Genomic DNA, 15,666 nt, shown 5'->3' on the forward strand with positions numbered 1-15,666 from the left:
CATTTTGCAGTCTTCTTTTAAGAGACAATGTCTGGCTGAACTTCCAAAAGTCTCTGATGCTAAAGAGTTGTAGAAAGATTCTGCTCGTTTTAGCTTTCTTAACACTGGCTGGAAATCCCATTGGTTGGACATCAAACTGGTTGGACGTGATGGTTATAAATGCAATTTGTTGGATATCCAACTGGTTGAACACATTGGTTTCCTTAACACTGGCTCTAAAAAGCTTAAAATAGTTCACATATGAAAGAAGTAATATCACAAAAGTCAAGTTTTCTACAATTATTTGCAAAACAGTGCATGAAAGAAGCCATGCTGGAGGGTACGATGGAAGTGATCAAGTGATGGCAAAAAGAACTCCAGATATACAAAGGTTTGGGCTGATCCTGCTTCATGCTGGTTTTTACATTAAGAGCTTCTGTAATGGCTGAAAAGTGAGGAGGAGTGGGCAGAAGACTAAAGAAGAAAACAGCTTTATGAACAGCATAGGAACATATGGAACCACATTCCTACAGTGGTAACATGACGACTGCCTTACTCCCAACGAGAAGCAAAAGAGAACAGAGACATTCTGAAAGCAATCTGAGCAAGTTCCTCTGACACAACTACTTCCAAGATGGATTTACAGGGAACTCCAGCACCCTGAATGCTGCAAGAATATTATATATATATATATATGCACATATATATGCACAAAAGAACAGAAAAATATTTTACATGCATATTAAATCTGCTTTTGGCTCATCAAGTTGTACTTTCTGATAGAGAAAACATTTTTCCACCCCTACAAAAAGCAGGAAAAATTACTCTTCAATAGTAAAGCTATTCATAGATTGGAGAAAATAATTGCCACGTTCTGCTCGTTTTAACCTCATTTGAAGCCCAAAATAGGAAGAAAACGTGGCATCTTTCTGAGATTTATCAAATAAAACATTTCCAAAAAGATGCATTTAAGACAATAAGCAGCTTTCAATGTGTAATATCTGGAGATGTAGAAATTTAAGAGCACCACAATCTGTCTACATAAGAAAACTTGTTCCATCTCAGAAGCAGAAGGGATGCTGCTGCCTTCCACCCATCGCAGCCAAGATTCTCTCACCTCCCATTCCTGCCTGCTCCTTTTAAGCCTACTGTAGAGATGGAGTGGAGAAAAACATCGCTAGGCACCAAGTCCTGGAGAAGGCTTTTGGAAATGAAATTAAAAGGCTGATTTTTGAGATGGTCCCAACCTTTCGCTTATTCCCTCTTGTTCCTTGAGTTGTCATGAAGCTCAGTAACGGCATCCCTTCACAGGGTCATAGAGAAGTCCTAAGTGGAGGCTCTTGAAGCACGTGCTACACAATTGCTTCTCCTATGCTTCCTGCTCACATCCCTGTAATTTTCCCAGTTCCACACCCTCAAGGTGACATTCTGGGCTGGAGGGCCCATTTCCAAACCATGCATGTGACTTGATGAAGTTGCAAGTCACTCCATTGGCACGTACCCGCGAGCAGGATCCTCAGGTGTCTATCTGCAAGATATAGGTGACCTCTGACAATCCCACTCTAGTGGGAAAACAGTTCTCTACAAACCCAAGGTTGATTTCTCCACTGAAACCAACCCAAGCACTTGTAGAATAAGTGGGGACCTTCTACCGCCTCCTAAATGGAATGACTGGAGACGCATCTGAACCCTTCACCTTGCTCTGTAGCCATTAGGAAGGAGATTCACTGAGCAAAATGGATGGAAATTACTGAGGGAGAAAGGCCACAGCCTGGACAAAGCCACATTCTGTGGAAAGGAAGAGGCAGGGAGTTGTTTGGAAGGAATGACAGCCCAAGCTGTAAATTGAAGAGAAATAGAGGCCTAAAAAAACGGGAAAATGTAAAAAATGAGAAATAAGTTTGCAGAAATAAAAGAGGACAGCAATCCTTACCTCCTGCATAAGCAAGCACTGAAGGATGTTCAGCTTTATGGTACACCCCGAACTGGGGAATCTCCCATTTCTCCCCATTCTGCCCAGTGGCTCAAGAGCACAAGACAGACAATGCAATTAAGTGACAAATTCTTCCCACTGCAGGAGACCACAGATATTTTTACAAATGCCTTCTATTCAAGGGCACCCAAACCCCTCACAAGAAACACCCAAGACTTGCTAAGGCAGAAGGTATTTGAACTGAGCAGGCAATAGGAAAATGCACAAAATCCGCCTTGGCGCTCCACAGCAATCAGCTGGTTTGCTTCCAGCGCCATGGATGTTCACGTTGGTGTGTTCTCTGAATTTTGTTTCTGCGTTCAAACAAGAAATTCCTGTGTGAGTTTTTGCTTTTAAACTGGAATTTTTCTGATATCCGCGCCAGATATCATGGGCAAGTCATGCTTCTACCACGTGCTTCACGCCAGGAATTGGAAAATTACCATTATTTGTCAACACAAAGGAGCATGGAAGAATTTCTCTCTGGCAGTTACATTAAGACAAAGAGGAGCTACCTCAGCTCCATAAACAGGTACCTGTGAGCAGATGGATTCTCCTGATCCTACCAAGTGTCATTGCTCCCACTTTGCAAAGCAAAGAAACCGAGTAGAGGAAAACAAAGCAGCTCAGACAAAAACAGCTTGCCAGTTAAAAATGCAGCTTTGGTTTCTGTAGATAAACCAAGATTGCTGTATCCTACTGCAAGGAAAAGTAACCAGCTGATTCGTTCCTATGCATGTACATCTTGCTTTAAAAGAAAAGACCTGTGATGCAAAGCCTTCTGGCAAATGCTAGAGAGGAGGGGAAAAAAAATCTCTTGGAAAACTTCCCATGATTCAGGCAGATTCGCAATTCCTGATGATTCAGAGAAGGGCCTTTTTTAATGGCCTTAAAAAATTCCTTGTGGGAAGTCACCGACTATTTGAAGCAGCAAAGAAGGAACACGTACCTAAGTTCTTGCCATCCTGAAGCGGATGCAAAAGAAAGCAAGCCAGCAAAATGTTAATCTGGTGTTTGCAGGGCGAGCGAGGCTCTTTTTTGCAGAGCAGCAAGGAGGAGGTGGGTTTGCTCCATCCTCCAGAACCTTCTCTCCATCTGCAGCTGAAGAAACCTTGTGAGCATCTCCATGCAGAAAGGCACGGTTCTTCTGGAGGCACGGCTGACGTCTCTGGAGTTGGGAATGTGCCTCAGTTAACCTAAAACTGGGAGGTTTATCAAGAGTGCTGAGTTTGGATGCAAATATGATGAGCAAGAAAGCACGTTTGGCCAATGATGCTCAACCCATCTCCTATTCCTGGTGGAACCAAAGACAACCAAGCCTTCACCCAACGCTCCAGGCGTTACTTCCTACCCATTGAGCACTGTTTTCCTTTTCTAGCTGGAAGGAACACTGCCTGATCCTCCAACGCACATCTACAAACCACTCCATGCTGGATTTATGGTGACATTTCCCAGTGCCCAACGTGGCGGGGTGCAAGTGGCCATCCACAGCCAGAGATCCTGGAAACCACTCTTAGCTCCATGTGTTTCACAGCCTGCCCACACCGAAACCAAGCAACAACAGATTTGTTTAATAAGGAGAAAATATTTGCTTAATAAAGAGAAAATATTTCTGAGGGATAGCATAAGCTTCCTTCCTACCAACAACACCAGTTGTCAATACAGCTCCTTAAGTCAAACATCCATCTAAACACCAATAGAATTCATTTTCAACTTACACAAACCAGCCTGTCTTGGTACATGTTCTATTAGCACTGCTAACAAAGCAAATAAGCACTAGAGTGCAAACCTAGAGGAGAATTAATTATTCTAAACTTCGGTGGCCAAACTCAGTTGACTTCATGTTAGGGCAAGAAGCATCTGCTCCAACACAAAACCATTAAATATTTTGCTGCCCTTGCCAGCTTATTTTACACAACATGACCCCATCAAAGTCATCACACATTCAGCTGTCATACACACAAGCCCATCTTTCTCATTATTATCTCATCAGCTTAATCAAACTAAATCTCTATCAAAGAAAGCAATGCAATTAAAGAGCAGAGGAGAAACTCAGCTTTAAGTCACCCAACCTTCCCTCTTCCTTACTTCACCAGATTCCCCCCCTCTGTTTCCAGCAGCATTTGCTTACTCACCACTTCCCTCAATGACACCACTTCATTTCTTAACACATTTCAGCACCAACAAATGCCACATCACCTCAATTCCACAGACAATAAAAAATAAATAAATAAAATTCTGAGAACGAAAGCAATTTAAACATGTTATCTCGCTTCTTTTTTTCCCCCTTTTTTTGGTTACAAATTGATATCCCACAGTTTCATTATGATCAACTTCAAAAAGATTTCTGTGCAGGTAAAGAAACACATGCTTAAAACCTCCCCTATTCCCCCAAGTTAGATTCTTCTCATTGCCCTCATGGTTAAAACTGGCACATTAGCACAATTAATTTCAGCTTCCAAACCTCGTTCTGCTGTTTCTATCCAAGCAGGTGCTTAGAGACCAACCAGATCATCTCTATCTTAGATGGACCCAATGAGTGCTCCAAGGGGCATGAAGCACAAGGGAAATATTGATAGCATTCAAGAAAAGAAAACGACAGATAACAATAACCAAACAAGCCCCATCCAAAGACTCCGTTCTTTGTCTTCTATTTAAACCATACCCAAACCTGCAACCTCCTACGAGAAAGGCGGTTTAGTGACTTCTTTCTTGCAGACTCACTTTCTGGGTCATATAATAAGGGTCAAAGTCCTCCAGTGGTACAGCAACCAGGCCTTTAGGGATGTCCCCATAGATGAAAGGCAAATTCTTCCCCGCCTCAAGGTCACTGTTTGGTTTTGGTTTGCTGTCTTCATCGTCGTCGCGATGGCTGCTGTCTTGCTTTGGACGCTTCTTCTTCTTTTCTTCTGCAATGCGTTTCTCAATGTTAGCCAGAGACTCCGGAGTGAAAGGTTTAAAACTATCAGGGCCTGGTGGTGCGAGCAGCCGTGCTGCCATCTTTTCATCCTGCAGCAGCTTCTTTAGTGATGTTGCAGCCCGGACAGGTCAGCTCTGCATGGGACAAAGAGAATAGGCAGAACAGTCAGCATTGGCAAAAGCAGGACAACAAACACCACGCACCCAAAGGTCTGCAGGCATTCAGCAAGCACCGCTGGGTTTCCAACCCCATGCAACCTACAAGGCACTGTCAGGGCTGGGACTGTTGCTTTCTACCTATTACTAGCCAGTGCTCTCTTGCAAACAGATTATTAGACACAAAATCCAACTCGGCTCTGTTCTAGGGTCTGGATGAGGTGCTTCACCATGTTGGAAGGGGACAGGTATTATCACCTTCCTGCTAACCAGGCTGAAGGCAAAGCACTGCTCCCAGCACACAGAGGAGTACCTTGGGGTTAGGCCTCTCTGAGAGCCCAGCAGCCAACAAGCAGAGAACTGAGGCTCTGTCGAACCAAACAACTCTATGGCTTTGACCAAAACAATCCTTCCTGCCCCATCTCAAGTTATTACAGCTTAGGAGAGGTTTTCTGGAAGATTTTCTTCCTACAGTTATTGGGATTGATGACCCAGGGAGCTCCCATCATGCAGCTCCGGGACCTTGGATGGGACTCATATGGAAAATTTATCTTACGAATCTATTTGCATATAACTTTTCAGGTTTTCTATTGATTTCAGGCCTAAGAATGAAATAAAGGCCTTCATCAAGTACAATATTAATTGCTGTAAACTAAACTTCCATACTATGTGGGTTAAATACAGACTCCTCTTTCAGATGCAACACGAATGAGCTCTTCTCCATGGCACAGAGCACAAAGAGAAGGGAAGGCAGCAGCTGAGGATGGGCTCACAGCCTGTATAACAGCACAGACATTGCACAGGGCTTCACACCGTCCCTACAGAGAGCAGCTTGCTTTCTCCTCCTGCAAGAGAGAAAAGCAGCTGGGATGTTCATCTGAACCCAGCCTGCCTACAAACCCTCTGCAGCTCTGCACCTTTTGCTGGAGACCCAGCAAGGAGAACACGCTGCAATTCTGACTGTGCTCCCACTTCGGGCTCTTCACACAACAGGAAAAGGCCAAGAAAGCTGAGGAATCACTGAGAGCCTGCACTGATGCAACACACTGCAGTGCTGCAGGAACACCGGGCTGCTGCTTTCAGGGAGGAAACCACATGCAAAGCAGCCAGGGGTTGTAGAGCAGCAGCAAAACACCAGCACATGGCACAGAAAGAGCCCAAACACTGCATGGGATTGGGGTCCCTAACAAAAGAGAAAAGACCACCAGCAACACGGCCCCTTATTCTAATGAACACATTGCATTGAAACACGTATTAAAGCTTCTGAGCCTCTGATAGAAAGATGACTTTCAAATTCCATGAACACTGCACCATAGCACTGAATTAACACCCAGCTATTTCAGCACAGACTTGGCCACCAATGGCTTCTCCATGCCTTGGTTTCAAAGAGCACCCTGAATTAAAGAGGGAATGCAGACAGCACTAAGGCATAGCTATGCTCCCATCCCTGTGGATGGGCTGGGACACATCACCCAGGCTCAGCAATGGACACACATAGTCCAAAACTAAGAATCACAGACCTTAACTCCTTATGGAAGCCCACAGTGCAGATGGGGCTGGGATTCTTTTTATTTAAACTCGATCAGGTATTCCTGGAGTAAATGCAATAAAAGCAAGGCAAGAAAAAGGAAGAAATGCCAGCATTTTGGCTGTGTTATCATTAGAAACATCACAAAATATCTGGCTGATATTAAGGGGGAAAAAAAAATTAATTTATTCTATTCTCGCAGCATTTGCATGCATTTAATTACCAAATTTCCCACATACTGTGAAACTATACGGCAGCATTGGGGATGTGGTCTAATTGAATGGCACAGATAAATATGCAAGGCCTGAATTTAGAAACCAAAGTAGCTCAGGGACACAGGAGCATAAAAAATTGGGGGGGGGGGTTGGAAACGAAGGCACAAATGAATGCCTGATCTGTATGCATAATTACACAACCAGTGAGTGGAAGCAACCAACCAATGTGATAAATGGCCGTTTAAAATTAAGAAAAAAAGGGGAAAAATAAGAAAAAAAAAGACTGGTTCACAACTGCATCCCAAAGCAAACTCCTCCCATAGGATGAGAGTGGCAGTAAATGTCTGGCACTCATTGAGCCCTTCAATATTCGAAATGGAAAACTCCCTTTCCCATAAGACAAACCCCAAAGTCTCTCAGATCCGGTGTTGCTTCAGGTCTTGGCCAAAAACATCCCAACTCTCCCCACCCCCTGGGGACCACTGCAAATACTGCCCGTCCTCGGAAGGGTTTATGGCCATTAATAAATCACAAGACACTCTGATGTTATTCGGTTAAACTTGGCTACAGGTTCACTTTGTGATATTCGTGCTCATTCTGGGTGGCTGCAGTTTCTTCTGCTGTGGTTGCCTTTGTATCAGGATTTGTTGCTCGATATCACTACACACCAGCAATCCAGCTTCCCTATTCCTTAGGAAGTTCTGCCTACCCTGATTTCATTAGTTTCCCCAGGAAATCACCCCTTTGACAAACAAAACTGGGATGTAAACTAAAAGGATGGGCACTCAAAGCTCATTCAGTTCCTTAAATCAGACCCAAATACCCCATTCCACAGCACTGATGGCATCGCATTTCATATCCCCACAATGACAAGTCAAGCTTTGCAGCTCCCCCAGCCAAGGTCTGATCCTCACCTTTACTCAACCCACAGCAATAGAACCACCCAGGGTCCTTCAGGGAGTCAGTGCTGTTACAAAAATCACATAGATCAATACATTGAAACACCTCTAGCTACACATTCCCACCACACTTTCCACGCTCACCATCACCTACTCAAAGCACACAGCCAGGCCACCGACTCAGCAGAGCTCGGTTTGGCAAAACACATTCTGCATTGATTCTACAGCATCCAACAGGAGAAATGCTTGGAGAACCCAACCCATAGGAAACACACAGGGATGGGTGCTGCACCGAGCAATGCTTTGGGAATGGAATCACATCACTGGGCACCCCAAAATTCACCCTGTGCACCTGGAGCTTAGAACTACATGTGCTTTATGGGGCCAAGATTTTACACCAGCAAAGAAAAGGTTGCACTGTGGAGCCCAATTACAATTATTATTGCTTTTTAATAAGTTTTCCCAGCAGTCCGTTTACTGGTTCATTATGAAATACTCTGATAAATTATTCAAGCTAATTGTTGAAAGAAATTTAAAAAAATAAAAATGAAATAAAAACCAAAACACTTTTGAGGCAGTATCTTCGCTTTAACGCATTTCTTCACTTATTAATTTGCAAGATTCAGTCATTTGCGGTCCAACTTCCATCTCCCCGGAGAGCAGGTCCTTCCATAGGAGGTTTTATGTAACCCACATAGATGCACGTGGATTGGAACTGAACACACAGTGCTGGGGCAGAAAGGAAAGCACCGTGCTGATGCAGAGCCCTGTGAAATTCTTCTTAATGAAGGCCTAAAAAACCCCAATTCAAACCATGTATGCATGAGAAAGAAGCGTGGCTGCAAAGAGCCTTCCAAGGAGCTCACAGATCTCTTCCATCTGCAGTGGATTCCGAGAGCCTGGAGCAGGCCAATTTTATCAATGAAAGGCAACACAACCGGCTGCGATGCGGGAGGAAGCCTTGGAAAGGCATCATGTGATGCTCGATGCTGTAAGGTGGAAGGAAAAAAAGGGATGCTTTCATTGTCGAGCCGTATTTATCGCCGTGCTGCTGGTGGATCTCCCCACCCTATGCTGAACGTTGCAGGGGTTCCCAAGGCGCTCGGTTCTACGCTGTGCTCGAGGGCGGACTCCAGACAGGGCAAGGAGAGAGTTGATGCTCTTGGAACAGAGACTGAGCTGAAGCTGAATGCACAAATCTAAAGGTCAAAAAGGAACGGAAGCAGAGGGAGGGGAGAGAAGCGCAGCAGCACCAAACGCTAGAGGAAGATGCCTGAAGAAATGCTGGCCCTAGCATTTAAAGGAGAGCTACTGGAAAAGTAGATCTAGTACTGCGGGTTTTTCGGTGCCTATCAGGAGGGTTATGACTTCTTTATTGTCTCCTAGTGAGTTACAAGAACTAAAAATAGCAGAACCAGTTCCCTCTGTTAGATGTTACTCGAAGCTGACTTGCATTTATCACCAATCTCACCAAGGGATCCGGGGATCAGGGCAAGCTCCATCAGCTCACACACAGCACTTTGGCTTCACCCTTTCCACCAAGCCCAACGTCTGAACAGGGAATTGTTCAGAACAGCCACTGTGTAATTATGAAGACAGTAGCTCAGCTGCTCAGAAGAGCAAAATCTGACTCCTCTTTCAATCCATCCAGCTACCATTGACCTATAAAGCAGAAAGGCAACTTGTTTTTTAACAACCATTTTGGAGGAATCCATTCGAGGCTGCGGAGAGCTCAAAGAGTACAATTCAAAACAGTGCAAACGTGGGCAAACACAAAAGGAAGGAGAATAAACAAACCCTTATCCAGACCTCTGCCCTTACACAACATAGATCACACAACTTCTACGGCATTCTGGAATACAACCCATGCAGGCCTGGCAGTTCCGTATGTCCTCACCTTTCCTTATTATCACTTGCTATGGCCATCAGCTGTTCCTGGCTCTGACAACACGGCCATCCTGCTAGGAAGACAATACAAAGTTCACCTCCTGCTATGGCCAGAACGTCATTGGCACAGCACGTGAGCCGCTCAGCCTTACGGCTCGACAGCATTTCCCACTCAGGTGGATTTCGCTCACACCGAAGGGCCCACATGCATCACATAAAATAAAGCTGTATTTAAACCCCTAAAGCTGTGACTGTCCACTCTGCTCTGAGTGTGAATAGCAGAGAATAAGGGGAGAGCCCAAGGAATGGACTTTCTGGCTGTTCTTTGGTGCAACTGCCATCAAAGACAACTAACATTTTTCTTCTGCAGCACATACGACTTTCTATGACCTGCTGGACCGAGATCATCAGCACAGTCCAAGCAAGAGATCATTTAGTCACTGCTGAACCACATGGGATGCAAACCCATCACCAAATGAGGACGAGCTCTCCGCAGTACTACAAGCAACGTGAGCCACGCCACGAAATTTCCTCTCTGTGGGTTTTTGAATTATTTTTCCCATGCTTGTTTTCAACGCTGAATCTTCTGTTTGGTCATTTTAACACATCAGCTTTAATCCAAACCCTTTCTCCGAGCACAAACTATCGATCCTTCTGTATTTGTTTATTTCAATGGCAGCTGCTGCTGCTTCAGTTGGGAGGCGATCGATAGTGGATGGAAACCCTGCGACCACATGAGCACTGCATGCCCCAGGAGTCACATATGGTCACTGGAGCCAACAGCTTCTCGAGTCATTGAAAAATATTCAGTATCAACAGATACGTTAGGCCATATCTGTTCATTTTAATGTAAATACACGCTAACCAAACCAATCAAACAAACCCACAAGTGAATACTGACATAATAACCAAAAGAGGAAAGGCGATACCGTATTTCAGATAGTTGAGCTACTTTACTTTCATTCAATATTGACGTTGTTTCTATTTTATTTCATCTCCTTTAACTGCATATAAGAGAAAACACACTAAAGCTCCATTTCTTGCAACACACACCCTTCCTTTTGCTTATTATAAACTTAGCATTACAACTCTGTTCACAAAACAGCCACAAAATTAGTATTGCTCACTGGAGCAAGTTACATTATCTGTACTGTGATCTGGATGTAAGCCACACATACGAGCTTATATAACCAGCTAAATTATTTGTAACAGATGCAGGCCCCAGCACTCAGCATGAATGACACTGTAGAAGTGTTGTAATGGAAGAAAGGATCAAGTAGCCCTTCAGACACATTGCCAGTCATTTTATGTAACGCCACACAAGTATTATTAACATATAGTTAATAATGTATATTATTAATGCATAATAATGTATATTATAAATGCTGATCGAGAGAACAGGGAGGGTGGAGGAGGGATGTGCATTAATAATAATTAATAATATAATGTAGTATATTAACACCACACAAGTATGCGGACTATCTAAACACACAGCTGGTGGAAAACCAAGCTCTAACAGGCCTCGTGCTTTGCTTGTATGGATAATTGCCTTTATAAAGTTCTCCTATGAGTGCCAGCAACTTGTTAAAGTACATTATCACAGAATGCCCCAAGTTGGAAGGGACCCACTGGGATCATCAAGTCTAACCCCTGGCTCCACGCAGGACCACTCAATAATCTAAGCCTTGTGTTGGAGGGAGCACAGCAAACTCTCCTTGAGCTCTGGCATCTCAGGGCCGTGCCCACCACAATATGGTGAAGAACCCTTTCTAACACCCACCCAGACCTTCCCCTGACACAGCTCTACGCCATTCACTGCTCTCAGTGTCGGTTCCTACCGGAGGACGTTTGCACACCCTTATCAGACTCATCAACTTTACATAATTGCCCCCCGCGACAGCGGCTGCTCCGCCGGTTCTTCCCCGCCGCCCTGAACGCGGGGCCGGGAGCCGCGTCTGCAACCGACCCCATCGGGGGAACCGAGCCCAGCTCCGGGAGCTGTCCATTCAGCACCACGGCGGGACGGGGCAGAGTTTTGCACATCCCCTATTCTAAATCTTTATCTCTTTTGAGATGAGCACCCGTCAGGCTGCACGGATAAATAAGCAGTCCTACGCAAGGATACTAGCAGTCCCCCTCCCTCCAAAGCAGTATTGAAATGGACTGTCAGCCAGCAACGGCAAGAAAACAATTGATGGAACGCTTCCTCCCTTTTTGATGCTAAAGATACAACTAAGAGGGGGAAATCAGGCTCCTAAGAACACCCTCGCTCCTCCTAATTTAATCCTTCCCAGTGTGAAATGAGGACATACAGGTCATGGGTTCCCGTTGGGGGTGGAATGCTGCAGTGTTACAAAGACCAGGTTACACACCAACACACAGCAGAAATACAACCAGCACCCCCTTCATGAGACCCCACCTGTCGAAGTTCTAAACGATCATATGCCAATTACCTGCAACATGGCACACATGGAAAGCAAAGCCGTGGGTTAACCTACCACAACTGGGATCTAAAATTAAGCCCTGGCCCCTTACAGCCGACCAGCTCCAGCTGTGTCCCCCTGGCACACACTCCCCTTCCATCAGACTTTTAGGCTTCACCTCGGATCATCTGCAGCCATGGAGCATCCCTTCCAGCTTCCCCACCCCCACATCAGCTGGGCAGGATTTGCACCAGAAAAAAAGAAGGGGGGTGGGGAGGGGAAGAAGACTCCTAGATTTTTAGTAGAAAAAAGCTTGAGAATGTGCAATTTGCTTTCATCGGGGAGGAAAAATAAGTCTGCCCCAAATCTGTATGGTGGAAGAAAGTAAGAGCACAAAGCACAACGCCAACATTTAGGTCAGGCTGGAACCTCAAAGCTGCCCCATGCATCTCCCCACTAAACTCTGTCCTCCAACTTCTCCCCCTCTCCTGGCAGTGGGAGCCTCGGGATGCTGATGAAGAGAACAGGGAGGGTGGAGGAGGGATGTGCAGCTCTGCAGCTAGGGCTGAGGGGGAAGGGATCCTGAGAACAACTCCAATTATCCCCAGTCTCTCCCTTCCCACAATGCAGACAAAGAGCACGGCCCAGAATTTGGGGCCTGGGAGAAGGGCCCCAGACCAAGGGATGGAGGAGGGAAACCATAAGGGGGTTCCCACCGCTCCAGGATGAGGCTGCCCCCTCCCAAAGGCCCAGACTGAGGCTGAGAGGGGGGGGAGGGGAGTGACAGTGCCCCCTCCCCATAGGGCAGAGCTGGGAGAGGACGGAGCAGAGGGTGTCCTGGGGTAGGGGAAAGCTCTGGGCGCAGTGCTGGGTTGTCACGGCAGGGATCGGGGCACCCCGCAGTCCCCCCCGCTGCCAACGGGCACCCGCGGGGGCTGCAGCGGGGAACCCCCCACCCCTCGAGTGCTTCCCCCATGCAAACAGGGGGAGATGGAGGGAGCGGGACGGGGAGGGAGCGACCCCCGCACCCCCCTCCTGAGGGATGCAAGCGGGGGGGAGCGGCTGGAAAATCGCTCTGCGGCAAAGCCCCCACCCAACAAGCGTGCGTGTGTTGGAGGGGGGGGATGGCAGGTAGAGAGCGTGCTGGCGGTGGGGGCACCGAGAGCTACAAAATCACAATCATTAACAAAAAATAAAATCAAATAAAAAAATAACATAAAACACAGGCAATGCTCGTCGTAACCCCCCCTCCCCCCTTCCTCCAAGCATCTCCCCCCCGCCCCGGGCTGTCACTTACTGCGGCCGCCGCGCTAGCACGTCTCCCGCAAGGCGTTGCTGGACTGCGGAGGTGGGGGAGCTGCAGGAGGAACTGCGGTTGTCGCCATCTTGATGCGCTGCCCCCCACCCCCCTCCCACCCCGAAGCTGCGCGTTCGGCCCTTTGCAACGACGACGGACGCGGAGGGAGCGTGGCAAAAATCCCGGAGTCCGCCCGGCAGCTTCCGAGCTTCCTTCCTTCCTTTCTTCCTTCCTTCCCCCCCCCCACCTCCGCCTCCTTCTCCTCTTCCTCCTCCTCTTCCACGCTGCAGGGAGGAGGCTCCGGGGGGGGACCGGGAGGTGCTTACCGCGGGGTGCGGTGCTGGAAGAGCCCGGTTGGTGCGCGGAGTTTGGAAGCCGGCCTCCCTTTGGGCCAAGGAACGGTGCTCGGCATCGCTCCCCGAGCTGGGACTGTCAGAATCGCTTCGTGTCGTCGCTGTTCCGGTGGAAAATAACCCAAAAATGTGCGAGATCCAACCGGCCCCGAGCGCCGCTGGGGATGAATGGAGAGCGGCCGCCGTTCTTGATGCAGCTGGGCTTTGTTCTGCTTCGAGGTGATCCGCAGAACTACTCAGAGATAAGTGCAGAAAGTCCAGCAGCAAAGAGCAGAGTTGGGTTCAGCACACATGGGTGCCTTCCCAACGCAGGATGTGCTTTGGTTCAATGGGTGAAAGGCAACGAGAGGAAGAGGAAAACTCTGGGCCATCCATCCATCCATCCATCCATCCATCCATCCATCCATCCATCCATCCATCCAACCAACCAACACCTTCTCATGCTCTTGATAAGGTGAATCTGGAGCACCTTAAGCAGCCATGCCCATCACTGATGTGTCAAGAGCCGCTCCGTGACCTCAGCCCTGGGCTCAGCCATCAGCTGCTCGGATGCAATGAATGGAAGCTGGCTCCAAGTGCTGGAGTTGTTTGGGTTAAGAAGGGTTTGCTGCTATGGGCAGTGCTGCGTCTCACTGCATGGAGTTGGGGTGTGAAGAGAGCTCTGAAGGGGCAGAAATATCTTTGGTCAATCAAACAGATGAATTTGGAGGCACAAAACCTGCGGAGAGGGCACCTACAATTCCATTTATTCTTCCCATTCTCTGTTAGCTGACCTGGGGGAAGATGGAGCCTCCATTGGAACAGCAAACGGATGCAAAATAAGTGGAAATAAACCAATTTGCTGATAACAAATGGCTTTGAAATAACAGCATCTCCCAGACGTGGAGATGGGATCAGTGCCCCCAATGGAGCCACCAGAAAGACTTTATTCAAGGACATTCTGGAGCCCCAGGGGTGTAATTATACCCTGCGTGAGACATCCTTAAGCACAGCACTCTAAGGAATATATAGGGCAGTGCCCTCACAGGGTGATCAGTGATAGCAAAAACAATAAAGAAGCTCCTGACTGACATTGGGGCTCCCAGCAAAGTCTCTTCCTGCCCACCCTGAGCCCAGGCAGGAGGTTCAGCCCAACCCCTGCTCTGTGATGCTTTCTGGGCAGTGCTCTGCTCACCCTCCTGCTGGCTCTTCCCATCAGGTCTGTCCAGCTCTGATTGACCATCAGCTCTGCCTGGAGCATTGGGCTAAACCAGGCTGAAAGGGAACACAGAGTTCACAAGTATTGCCCAAATAATGCCTTGAAAAGCAGGTAACCATTAACAACTCCAGGAATGGTGTTGCTTGTCATCAGACCAGTAAAGCAAATAACAGACAGAAAACCCTCCCTTGGGTGCAGACAAAACCACCCAAACTCAGGCACCACCACCAGGATGACTGTAATTGATCTGAGATCCCCAATCTGAGCAGTTGCCACCTTTAAGCAGCAAGTGGCTGCTTGGTGCAAAACGATTCACGCTTAATAAAGATCCTCTTCATTTCATCACTACAGCCTTATTCTCCCTTCCCTTTTTATGCACTGACCTCTGCAATGCACGCTCAGGTCCTAAGCTTTGCATGGGGTTGTGACACAAAGACACCCCTGCAAAGCATTCGGTGCCACCACGTGGAGCAGTGCAAGCAAACCCAGCAGACTTTAGCAGCTGGGGTGACTGTCGTTTAAGCGGGTTGTTCCATGCAGACAGCCAAAGAGATTGAGGTTTTGCTTTCCCCGCCCATTACAGGGCGGTTTTGTAAGCCCGAAGCTCTGTCACTTTAAGGCAGGTTGTGGAGTGCGGCCAGACAGACAGACAGACAGACAGACAGATCCGGTTTAGGGGGAATCTGGCACCAGGAAACGGCTCCAGGGCTCCGTGCACACTCAGTGCATGCACAACTCAGTGCACTCTCATTGCATGCATGGCTCCATGCAGTCACTGCATGCATGGCTCTTTGCATGCTCATTGCATGCATGGCTCCGTGCAGTCACTGCATGCATGGC

General features: G+C 47.3%; 1 protein-coding gene across 1 annotated transcript in view; it reads right to left on the reverse strand.

The window, feature by feature from the left end:
* SCN8A (sodium voltage-gated channel alpha subunit 8) overlaps positions 1-13,517 on the reverse strand; it is a 47,428-nt gene extending 33,911 nt beyond the window's left edge. Inside the window, exons 1-2 of the mRNA XM_015886858.2 lie at positions 13,276-13,517; positions 4,676-5,005 (exon numbers count right to left, since the gene is read on the reverse strand). Coding sequence (XP_015742344.1) covers positions 4,676-4,951 — 276 coding nt within the window. The 5' untranslated portion in view covers positions 4,952-5,005; positions 13,276-13,517. The remainder of the gene's footprint in view (positions 1-4,675; positions 5,006-13,275) is intronic.
* Between the last annotated feature and the right edge of the window lie 2,149 nt (positions 13,518-15,666).

Source organism: Coturnix japonica, linkage group LGE22C19W28_E50C23 (assembly GCF_001577835.2).
Source record: "Coturnix japonica isolate 7356 linkage group LGE22C19W28_E50C23, Coturnix japonica 2.1, whole genome shotgun sequence".
Classification (NCBI taxonomy): domain Eukaryota; kingdom Metazoa; phylum Chordata; class Aves; order Galliformes; family Phasianidae; genus Coturnix; species Coturnix japonica.